Raw genomic sequence first — 10000 nt, 5'->3', positions numbered from 1 at the left:
GAGGGGGGGAGTGGAGAGACGTGGGCCCTGGAGGGGGTGAGTGGAGAGACGTGGGCCCTGGAGGGGGTGAGTGGAGAGACGTGGGCCCTGGAGGGGGTGAGTGGAGAGACGTGGACCCTGGAGTTGGAGGAAAGCCGATGTAAAGGAGACGCGGGGGGAGGAGGAGAGACGCGGGGCCCTGGAGGGAGGACGTGGGCCCTTGATGGGAGGAGGGAGGGGCAATAACCATTGGACTCTCCCATAGGTTTAGCTTTTGGGCTGAATTTCTGTTTGGTTTGGGGGGCGTGGCCTCAGTCCTCCCGGAGCCACACCCTCATTTCTCTGGTTTGGGTTTGCAGGCTGGAGATGGGGAAGACTGGAGAGGAGGAAGAGGAAGAAGATGATGGAATTCTGGACCCCAATCAGATAGAGACGGAGATCAGCTTTGTAAGTATTCCCCTCCCCCTCCTTATAAGTGACCCCCGAGTCATGTCTGTGCCCCTCCTTATATCTCTGTGAGGCCCCCCCCTGTGATATTTGTGCCACCTCTTTATTATTCTCCTTTCTCTCTCCCTATAAGTTGGGACGTGGAGCTGCACTGCCACCCTCCTCTGGTGGCTCGTCACAGGCCGAGAGAGAGGCAAGACCACCCACTGGGGGGCTGCATTACTGAGCTTTGCTGGGCTGTACCATGGGGGGGGGGGGGGGGGTTGTTGGAGATTTTACCCCCCTCCCCAGCAGGGGCCCTGGAGGGGGCTGTACCATGCTGGGGAGGGGGGTAAAATCTCCAACAACCCCCCCCCCTGCTTCTGCTGGCTGAGAATGCTGAGATTTACTATCTAAATGCTTGTTATTGATTGGATTCCCTCAGGTCCCTAGTCATGGGATGTCGGGGTTCCCCCCCCCCCCGTCCCTAGTCATGGGATGTCGGGTCCCCCCCCCCTGGGCCCTAGTCATGGGATGTCGGGGTTCCCCCCCGGGCCCTAGTCATGGGATTTTCGCTTCCCCCCCCCCCCCTGTCCTGTCTCTAGTAATGGGATGTCGGGTTTCCCCCCTCCCTAGTCATGGGATGTCGGGGTTCCCCCCCGGGCCCTAGTCATGGGATTTTCGCTTCCCCCCCCCCCCCTGTCCTGTCTCTAGTAATGGGATGTCGGGTTTCCCCCCTCCCTAGTCATGGGATGTCGCGGTCCCCCCCGGTCCCTAGTCATGGGATGTCGGGGTTCCCCCCGGGCCCTAGTCATGGGATTTTCGCTTCCCCCCCCCCCCCCCCCCTGTCCTGTCTCTAGTAATGGGATGTCGGGTTTCCCCCCTCCCTAGTCATGGGATGTCGCGGTCCCCCCCGGTCCCTAGTCATGGGATGTCGGGGTTCCCCCCGGGCCCTAGTCATGGGATTTTCGCTTCCCCCCCCCCCCCCCCCCTGTCCTGTCTCTAGTAATGGGATGTCGGGTTTCCCCCCTCCCTAGTCATGGGATGTCGCGGTCCCCCCCGGTCCCTAGTCATGGGATGTCGGGGTTCCCCCCCCGGTCCCTAGTCATGGGATGTCGGGGTTCCCCCCCCGGTCCCTAGTCATGGGATGTTAGGGTTCCCCCCCCGTCCCTAGTCATGATGGGATGCTGGGCTTCTGCTTTTAGTTGATTGGACCTCCCACTTTGTGGCCATTGATTGGCTGATCTTGTTCCCCCTCCCCCTCACTCTGTGTTTTTCTTTCCGCAGTGAATCGGGGGATCGGCAGTTTCCAGACGACTTTTTTTTTTCACCGGTGGACCGTTGGAGCCTCCCACAGCCGCTGACCAGTCCGCGCCGCTGAGCTTAACGTCCAGAACCGTGACCTGCGCTGTTGTGCGTGTGGATGGGGGGGAGGGGCCCGGCGCTCTTCTCCCCACCCCTTTACACTGACAAGGACGCTCTGCCACCACCATGCCCATGGTGAATGTTACAATGGGGGGGGGGAGGGGGGAAGTTGCCTCCTCTTCTGATTTATGCCTTACCTTTTCACGAGGAGCCGCCCCCCTTGCTCTCCCCTCCCCCTCCCCACCCCCTTTATTTTTTTTTCTGGATTCACGTTTCCTATTTAATATATCTATTTTTTTGAAGTAGCCGGTTATAGAACTTTGTGCTGTTGATGCTGCGTTGAGTAAACTCGGACCAAAAAAAAACAGAGAAAGCATTTGCTGCCTAATTTTGGGGCTCACCACCCCTCCCCCCCCTTGCCCCCCCAATCCTTGAGTGTGACAAGCTGTGACCTCATTATACAGTGTGTGGCCATTACCTCCTCCTCCTCCAATCGATCGTTACCGTGGAGCCGGTGTAACCGAACCCCCCCCCCCTCTCCGCTGTGTGCCAACTCTTCTTCTGCCTACGGCGTCCTCCCCGGAATCCGGAGCCGTCACCTTCTTTTATTTGTGGTTTATTTTAAGAATTGCTATAATTTGGCCCCTCCCCTGCCCATTTCAGCCCCTCCTCTGCTCATCTCATCTCCCCACCTCCACGGGGCTTCCCAAAGTTTAAACCTTTCGTTTCTGAGGTTGTGTTTGGGTTTTTTATTTAATTTTTTTTTCTGGTTTCCTGCGTGTGCTGCCATGGCGCTGCGTTCGGATTGGTCGTTTTTTTTTTTTTTTTAGTACTGGCTTTTTGGACAGTAATGCACGAAAACAAAACAAAAAACGCACCTGGGTGAATTTTGGGTGTATCTGAAAGTGACAATTTTTTTAATTTTTAAGGTCAAACGCAAGTATTATAAGCGTCCAATGTGTGTGTGTTTTTTAAGACGCACGTTTTACGGGGTGGAAAACGCACGTGGCCCTTAAACCTCAACTACAGCCCAAAAAATACTCTACAGGGCAGAAAACAACCTGTGTGGCGTGTCCCCCGTCGCTTCCTCCCCCAGTGACACTAGGCCAAAAAAAAATGTGTCACTGAGACAGGAAGTGCTGGTAAATCTCCCCTGCGGGGACACAGCAGTAATAACTCGGAAAGATTGTAACTCCTCCTCCCTTTTGGGCGGAGTTGAGGTTTAAGGAATTGTTAAAGGAATTTTTTTTTAAGTCGGTTTGAATATTATTGGGACGGATGACGGACATTTTTAAAGGGGGGGGGGGCGAAAGTATTGGGACGGAAGATGGGGGGGGGGGGGAGGGGCGAAACGGGGAGGAGGAAGAGGAATGTTTCCCTGCACCCAGCTGACTTCCTGTCTGTAATCTCCATAGAGGAATAGCTGTATGTCGCCCCTGTGATCAGCTTTAGATGGAAGCTGACATTCCCTGGCTGGCAGTGAAGTTGAACCTGCTCGGCTCTGATTGGAGGGGGCGGGGCAATGTCGCCGCCCTATACTGGAAAGTCTAAAACAGAAATAAGGCGAAGAGACGAAGCACATCAGTCAGATGTATTCAGTATGGAACTAGAATGGCCTTGGCTCCTCCCAGGCCTAACCAACGCGTTTCGTCGTAACCCACAAGGCTTGGTCATAGAGGAGAACGCCATGGCAACACAGGCTGGTGATCGTTTGGGGTATTTTCCCCCCCCCCCCCTTCAAATATATATATTTTTTTTTTTATAACTTCTAGATTTGGCAACCCAATGACTCCACCCCCATTCTACTCCCAGACTCCGCCTCCTCTGAACGTCTCGTCCCCCGAGGTCCCTGAACACTACGCTTTCGGCCGTCCAGTGGGTGTTTTGTGGTTGCTGGAAGTGAAACATTTTTGTCACTCTTTTTATTTTTACCACCCCCCCCCTTCCCCTCCCCCCACCGTCTGGTGTTTTATTATTTATGATGATTTTATTTAAGTGTTTGGATTCCTCGGATGGGAGTCTGAGCGCTGAGACCGACCTGTATAACTGTATGTATATAAACCGACATGAAATGAACCGCCGCTGTGCCTGTGTGTGATTTCTTGTATCCTGAACCTCCTGGGTGTGTCCCTGGGAAGGGGGGAGGAGGCTGGAAAGGTATCGGCCGGGGGAAGGGTTCTCCACACTACTGGTCAGGGCCGTCTCCTCAAAGGGCGATGGTTGGGGTACGCAGAGGCTGCGCTTTTGACAGGAAGGGGGCGGGGACTCTTGAGAACATTGCTTGTATGGGGCACTGGGGACCCAGAGGCGAACGATGACTTGCCGTCCCCCATTCATCAGAGTCCCACCCCACTTACATCCAGGTCCCCATCAGAGTCCCACCTTAAATCGGAGTCCTGCCTTACTTCAGGGTCCCCAACCCCCCCCCCCCATATATCAGAGTCCCCCTTTACATCTGTTTTATCCCCCTTTTGACCTCAGGGTCCCCCCCAGTCCCACCCTAAGTTCCCCAAAACCCCCCCCCCATATATCTGCATCCCCATCAGAGTCCCCCTTTACATCTGTGTCCCCATTGGTGTTCTATCCCCCTCCTTACCTCCAGGGTCCCCATCCCAGTCCCACCTTCAATTTGAGTCATCTCTGGGTCCCCAGTGCAGTTCCACCTTAAACCGGTCATCTGATTTAAGGTGGAACTGTGCTGGTGACTGATTTAAGGTGGAACTCTAATGGCGATCCTGATACATGGGGGCACTTCGATTTAAGGGGGGGGCCCTGATATTTGGGTGACTCTGACTTTAGGGTATCCATTGCAGTACCACCTCAAATTCGTGGTCCCCCCCTATATATATATATATAATCTATCTGGGTCCCCCCTTTATATCCAAATCCCCATCCGTGTCTTGTTCCCCCTTCTCACCTTAGGGTCCCTATCGGAGTCCCCTCTCCTTTCCTCAGTGTCCCTATCCCAATCCCACCTTGAGGGTTAAGAAGGATGCTGATTTGAGGTGGGAATCTAATAGGGACCCTGAGGGGGGGGGGCGGCAGACTCTGATTTAAGGTGGAACTGTGCTGGGGACCCTGAGGTCACCCTGATTTAAGGTGGGACTCTAATATAGATCCTTATACATGGGGCACTCCGATTTAAGGTGGGATTCTGATGGGGGACCCTGATATATGGGTGACTCTGATTTTAGGGTCCCCCATTGCAGTACCACCTTAAGTTTGTGTCCTCCCCCAATATATATCTGGGTCCCCATTTACATCCAAATCCCCCATCAGCGTCCTATTCCCCCCCCCCCCCCACACCTTCTTACCTCCCATCTTAAATCAGGGTCCCCAGCGCAGTTCCACTGAGAATCAGAGCCCCCCTCCTTTCCTCAGTGTCCCCATCCCACCTTGATGGTAAGGGAGGATGCTGATTTAAGGTGGGAATCTAATGGGGGACCCTGAGGAAGGGGGGACTCTGATTTGAGGAGGAACTGCGCTGGGGACTCCGATTTAAGGTGGGATTCTGATGGGGGACTCTGATTTTTAGGTTCCCCATCGCAGTCCCACCAAGTCTGGGTCCCCATCAGTGTTCTGTCCCCCCTCCTTAACGTAGAGTCCCACCTTAAATCAGAGTCTTGTCATTGTTGCCCCCACCTCAGGGTCCCCATCGCAGTCCCACCTTGAGGTAAGGGAGGACTCTGATTTAAGGTGGGGATACCGATGAAGGGGGAGAAACGGGACTCTGATGGGGACCTGGAGGTGGGGGGGGGGGGCAGGGAGTTGAATGGTGACCCGGATGTATGGGGGTCTTTGGTTTTATGATGGGGGCTCTAATGTAAGGTATGGTTCTGCTGGAACTTTATGTAAAGAGGGGACCCCGATGGGGGTATTTTTTGGGCCGCTGTTATTAGTTAAGTATAGAGTGTGGCCCTTGACATAGAGTGGGGCCCCTGGAGGATTCCGGTGAAATAACAATGGTGATGATAAAAAGAGCTGATATACTAACAGAGGAAGAAAGGGGGCGTGTCTCTGGCTGATGCCCTCACCAGGGGGCGCCTTTTTTTTTAAGAAAAATCTTCAGCTGTCAGAGTTCCTCCTTAAAATCTGCTCCAAGATGGCTGCCGTCGACGCCCCCCCCCCACCCCCCTCGGAGGACAGGCAGCCGCCGCGTCCTCACGGATCGTAGAGATTCACAAGTGACAGGTTTCGGGGTGACTGGCCTCTTTCTCAAGCCTTCCTCCATGCCAGTATAGAGGGCGCTCTGCCGCACGGCGGGAAAAACAAGAATATATTATAATGCCGGCGGAGCGCGGGAAGAACAACAATAATATAAAAACGGAAAATTCTCTACAACTAATAAACCGCAAAGTCAATCGTACAAAACATCCCGAGAGCGGCCACTAGATGGAGGTGTGAGGAATACAAGAAACAAAGTATCCGCTTCACTCCATAGAGGAAATAAATCAATAGAAGTTTTCCCACGAGGAAGGTCGGGGGGCGGGGGAGTGGTCTATGTTCATTATTACCCCCGCCCCCTTACAACTGCCCAACACAAATATGGAGCAGCAAAAGAGGTGGGCATTACCGCCCACACATTGGTACTGCACCCCGTGCGTCCTTCCAGCACAGAGACCAGGCCGGGAAAGACAGATGGTGGTCCCACTAATGATAGAGTGCTGGGGTCAGGTGTAAGGACGTGAGAGGTCTGTAATATAGAGAGCGTAGGGGTCTGGAGTTGCACGTCATGCGGAGCATAGGGGTCCGGAGTCGTGCACGGGGTAGGGGTTCGGAGCGGTGCGGAGCGTAGGGGTCCAGAGTCGTGCAGGGGCTAGGGGTCTGGAGTAGCGCATCGTGCGGAGTGTAGGGGTCCGGAGTCGTGCAGGGGGTAGGGGTCCAGAGTGGCGCGTCGTGCGGAGCGTAGGGGTCTGGAGCGGCGCGTCGTGCGGAGCGTAGGGTTCCGGAGTCGTGCAGGGGGTAGGGGTCCAGAGTGGCGCGTCGTGAGGAGCGTAGGGGTCCGGAATCGTGCAGGGGGTAGGGGTCCAGAGTGGCGCGTCGTGAGGAGCGTAGGGGTCCAGAGTCATGCAGGGGGTAGGGGTCCGGAGCGGCGCGTCGTGCAGAGCGTAGGGGTCCGGAGTCGTGCAGGGGGTAGGGGTCAGGAGTGGCGCGTCGTGCGGCGCGTAGGGGTCCGGAGTCGTGCAGGGGGTAGGGGGCCTGAGCGCAACGTCGTGCGGAGTGTAGGGGTCTGGCGTAGCGTGCAGTGTAGGGGCCCGGAGTCGTGCAGGGTCTAGGGGTCTGGAGCGGCGTGCGGAGCGTCGCGTCATGTGGAGCGTAGGGGTCCGGAGTCGTGCAGGGGCTAGGGGTCCGGAGTGGCGCGGAGCGTAGGGGTCTGACGTAGCGCGCAGCGTAGGGGTCTGGAGTCGTGCAGGGTCTAGGGGTCTGGAGCGGCGTGCGTAGCGTAGGGGTCCGGAGCGGTGCGTCATGCGGAGAGTAGCGCGGAGCGTAGGGGTCCGGAGTTGTGCAGGGGCTAGGGGTCCGGCGTAGCGCGGAGCGTAGGGGTCCGGAGTTGTGCGGAGCGTAGGGGTCCGTCGTAGCACGGAGCGTAGGGGTCTGGAGTCGTGCAGGGTCTAGGGGTCTGAGCGGCGTGCGTAGCGTAGGGGAGCGGCGCGCCATGCGGAGAGTAGCGCGGAGCGTAGGGGTCCGGAGTCTTGCAGGGGCTAGGGGTCCGGCGTAGCGCGGAGCGTAGGGGTCCGGAGTTGTGTGGAGCGTAGGGGTCTGACGTAGCGCGCAGTGTAGGGGTCCGGAGTCGTGCAGGGTCTAGGGGTCTGGAGCGGCGTGCGGAGCGGCGCGTCATGTGGAGCGTAGGGGTCCGGAGTCGTGCAGGGGCTAGAGGTCCGGCGTAGCGCGGAGCGTAGGGGTCTGGAGTTGTGCGGAGCGTCGGGGTCCGGCGTAGCGCGGAGCGTAGGGGTCCGACGTAGCGCGCAGCCTAGGGGTCCGGAGTCGTGCAGGGTCTAGGGGTCTGGAGCGGCGTGCGGAGCGTAGGGGTCCGGAGCGGCGCGTCATGCGGAGCGGAGCGTAGGGGTCCGGAGTCGTGCAGGGGCTAGGGTCCGGCGTTGTGCAGAGCGTAGGGGTCCGGCGTTGTGCGGAGCGTAGGGGTTTTGTGTCGTGCAGGGGGTAGGCGTGCAAAGCGTAGGGGTCCGGCGTAGAAGGGTGACATGTTTGGTATCTATTTTCTCGGCGTGACGTTGTCTCTCATCTTCTAATAAAAACATTGAGGGATATTTTGTGTTTTTTGTAGAATTCATTGAACTTTATTTGTTCTATAAATATTACATGTGAACAATTGCTGCCCAAATGCTGTGACATTTTATTCCCCGGGGTCTCGGCTGATTTATAATATTTGGGGGTTTTCTGAGTAATTCGGTTTTTCATGTAAACAAAAATCGCTAAAAAGGGCGGAGTCTGATGCTTCGCTGTGATTGGAGGGCAGTCCTGTCCCCTCCCCCTCTATCGGACACCACGTGAGACTCTTCTTATGATTTAGGAGAGAACGCGATACAAGGACCGGAAGTGACGCACGGCGCGGCGGAAGTTAGAGGCCGGAAGGGCCGCCGGGAGATGTAGTTCGGACGGCGAATGCTGAGTCAATGCCACGCCCCGCCCGGCGGACTCCATGCGCTGATTGGCGGAGGAAAGAGACGAGCTGAAGCACAGCCGGGCGGAAGTAGTTCGTTTGCCCGGGCGGAAGTGGCCCGTGATTGGCGGAGGGGCGGCCCAGTGGTAGAGCTCAGTGTTGGCCGGTGGAGCGGAGGAGGTGATACAGCAAAGATGGTTCTGGAGAGTACGATGGTCTGGTGAGGAGAACCGGGGGGCCCTCTGTGTGGGGGGGGGGGCGCTCATAGAAGTAATAGTAATGTCTGTGGGGGAGGGGGACTCCCAGTACTGTCTGTACCCCCCTCATATGTGGGGCCAATAACATGGAGGGAGGGGGGGTATCATGGATTTCCAGGGAACAGGAATGTAAAACTTCTGGGGGGGGGGATATCAGAGAAGGGGGGGGGGGGCACTGATATTGAAGATCTGTGGGGGAGGGGATATCGGAGATCTGTGGGGGAGGGGATATTGGAGATCTGTGGGGGAGGGGATATTGGAGATCTGTGGGGGAGGGGATATCGGAGATCTGTGGGGGAGGGGATATCGGAGATCTGTGGGGGAGGGGATATCGGAGATCTGTGGGGGAGGGGATATCGGAGATCTGCGGGGGAGGAGCTATCAAGGGTCTCCAGAAGAGGGAATATCAGAGAACGGCGGGGGCAGAGATATTGAAGATCTGCGGGGGAGGAGATACATTTTAGGGGAGGGGGGGTTTTCAGAGATCTGTGGGGGAGGGGATTTCTGGGAGGGTAGATGATATTGTGGACTTTCAGGGGGCGGGGATGTCTGCGATCTGTGGGGGAGGGGTATACTGGGATTTGTGGGGGGAGGGGTATGTTGGGATTTGTGGGGGGAGGGGTATACTGGGATCTGTGGGGGAGGGGTATGCTGGGATTTGTGGGGGAGGGGTATACTGGGATTTGTGGGGGAGGGGTATACTGGGATTTGTGGGGGGAGGGGTATACTGGGATTTGTGGGGGGAGGGGTATACTGGGATTTGTGGGGGGAGGGGTATACTGGGATTTGTGGGGTGAGGGGTATACTGGGATTTGTGCGGGGAGGGGTATACTGGGATTTGTGGGGGGAGGGGTATACTGGGATTTGTGGGGTGAGGGGTATACTGGGATTTGTGGGGGGAGGGGTATACTGGGATTTGTGGGGGAGGGATATACTGGGATTTGTGGGGGGAGGGGTATACTGGGATTTGTGGGGGGAGGGGTATACTGGGATTTGTGCGGGGAGGGGTATACTGGGATTTGTGGGGGGAGGGGTATACTGGGATTTGTGGGGTGAGGGGTATACTGGGATTTGTGGGGGGAGGGGTATACTGGGATTTGTGGGGGGAGGGGTATACTGGGATTTGTGGGGGGAGGGGTATACTGGGATTTGTGGGGGGAGGGGTATACTGGGATTTGTGGGGGGGGGGGTATACTGGGATTTGTGGGGGGAGGGGTATACTGGGATTTGTGGGGGGAGGGGTATACTGGGATTTGTGGGGGGAGGGGTATACTGGGATTTGTGGGGGGAGGGGTATACTGGGATTTGTGGGGGAGGGGTATACTGGGATTTGTGGGGGAGGGGTATACTGGAT

The 10000-nt window shown here is 56.7% G+C and overlaps 1 protein-coding gene across 1 annotated transcript in view; it reads left to right on the top strand.

Moving 5' to 3' along the window:
• The window catches only part of PIP5K1A (phosphatidylinositol-4-phosphate 5-kinase type 1 alpha), a 25647-nt gene extending 23119 nt beyond the window's left edge, over window positions 1-2528 (top strand). The window contains exons 15-16 of the mRNA XM_040332804.1: window positions 339-426; window positions 1693-2528. Coding sequence (XP_040188738.1) covers window positions 339-426; window positions 1693-1695 — 91 coding nt within the window. The 3' untranslated portion in view covers window positions 1696-2528. The remainder of the gene's footprint in view (window positions 1-338; window positions 427-1692) is intronic.
• Window positions 2529-10000: the final 7472 nt, after the last annotated feature.

This window comes from Rana temporaria, chromosome 13, assembly GCF_905171775.1.
Source record: "Rana temporaria chromosome 13, aRanTem1.1, whole genome shotgun sequence".
Lineage (NCBI taxonomy): Eukaryota > Metazoa > Chordata > Amphibia > Anura > Ranidae > Rana > Rana temporaria.
The sequence above is the reverse complement of the archived record's forward strand: the minus strand, read 5'-3'. Positions and strand labels throughout refer to the sequence as shown.